The 1,170-nt window shown below is 39.6% G+C and overlaps 1 protein-coding gene across 1 annotated transcript in view; it reads right to left on the bottom strand.

Annotated features, from left to right (window-relative positions):
- Positions 1-13: 13 nt before the first annotated feature.
- Positions 14-1,170, bottom strand: part of LOC103521387 (calponin homology domain-containing protein DDB_G0272472-like) — a gene marked incomplete at its 3' end in the record, with an annotated part of 8,124 nt that continues 6,967 nt past the window's right edge. Inside the window, exon 4 of the mRNA XM_017448797.2 lies at positions 14-1,065. Within this exon, the coding sequence (XP_017304286.2) occupies positions 14-1,065 (1,052 nt within the window). The remainder of the gene's footprint in view (positions 1,066-1,170) is intronic.

The following is a 1,170-nucleotide window of genomic DNA, read 5'->3' on the forward strand; positions in this document are numbered from 1 at the left end:
TTGCTCTTCTTCCTCTTTGTACTTCATTTTTCACCATTTCGTCATCGCGTAGGTCTCTCTTTTCTCGGAACAGTTCATTAATATCATATCGTCTCACAGTTGTAGTGACAGTCGTCACAGTTGTGGCTTCCGTTTCCGTGTGTCTAATATACCCATATTGTCCCTGGTACAGCTCTCCGTTCTGAATTTGTTCTCGCAGTTTTTCATAGTCCTTGTTCGGTCCTTTATCTCCGAACTTTTTCTTCCTCTCTTCTGACGTGATTACTTTGGCATCTTTGATATACCCTTGGAGGATGTTGTTGTCTCCGTTCGAGTTTTGGGCTATCATGACTTCAGCGCTGCTTTCGTCAGCATTTGCTTTTCTCTTGATTCTTATACGCTTCGCATCTCTGGTTTTACTTTGTGCATGTGGAATTTCATTTTGTCCAAATGGAATATTTTTTGTCTTTTTGTCGCCTTCAGCATTTTGTTTCAAATCCAATAATGCCAATAGTTTCTTGACCTCGATGCTACGTTCTTGTCGATTTAGCTTTTCCATTTCGTTGTTCTTATCACGTTTATGTCGTTTGATATGGGCTTGTACGTTTTCTTCTTTACCAGGGGATTCTCTTTGGTCATCAACATCCCCAATACTTCTCTTATCTCTACCGACTTTGTTGTCACGATTCCAATCCAGTATTGCCAACAGCTTTTCTATTTCATGAATGTCCCGTTTGTGTCGATTATTTAGGGATTGTATATCCTCCATGTTACCAAGGTCCTCGTTTAGATCTTCCTCACTTATATCAACATTGTCAACGCTTCTTTTATATTTGTTTTTATCGCGCTCGTCCATGTACATATCATGTTTGAGCAGGCCAGTGGCGTTCTTTATCTTAATGATATCAATCCAATCATCTACATTCGTTTTGGCAATGCAGTCGTTTCCCAGGTAGCCGTATCTGTCTCGGAGGAGCATCCGGATTTCGGTATCGTTCTTTATCCGGCTCAGATTTCGCCCGGACACGTACAGAATTTGTCGTTTCCATCGGAGTAGGTTGGGGGCGGGTTCACGATTTTGGAAGCCTGAAAATACCATTCGAAAATGTGTGAGTCACATTTTTTTACTGTTTTTTTTTTTTTTTTTTTTTTTTTTTATAGGAATTTTTTTTTTAAAACGTTTTTACATTG

Source organism: Diaphorina citri, unplaced genomic scaffold (genome assembly GCF_000475195.1).
Source record: "Diaphorina citri unplaced genomic scaffold, Diaci psyllid genome assembly version 1.1 scaffold5126, whole genome shotgun sequence".
Lineage (NCBI taxonomy): Eukaryota > Metazoa > Arthropoda > Insecta > Hemiptera > Psyllidae > Diaphorina > Diaphorina citri.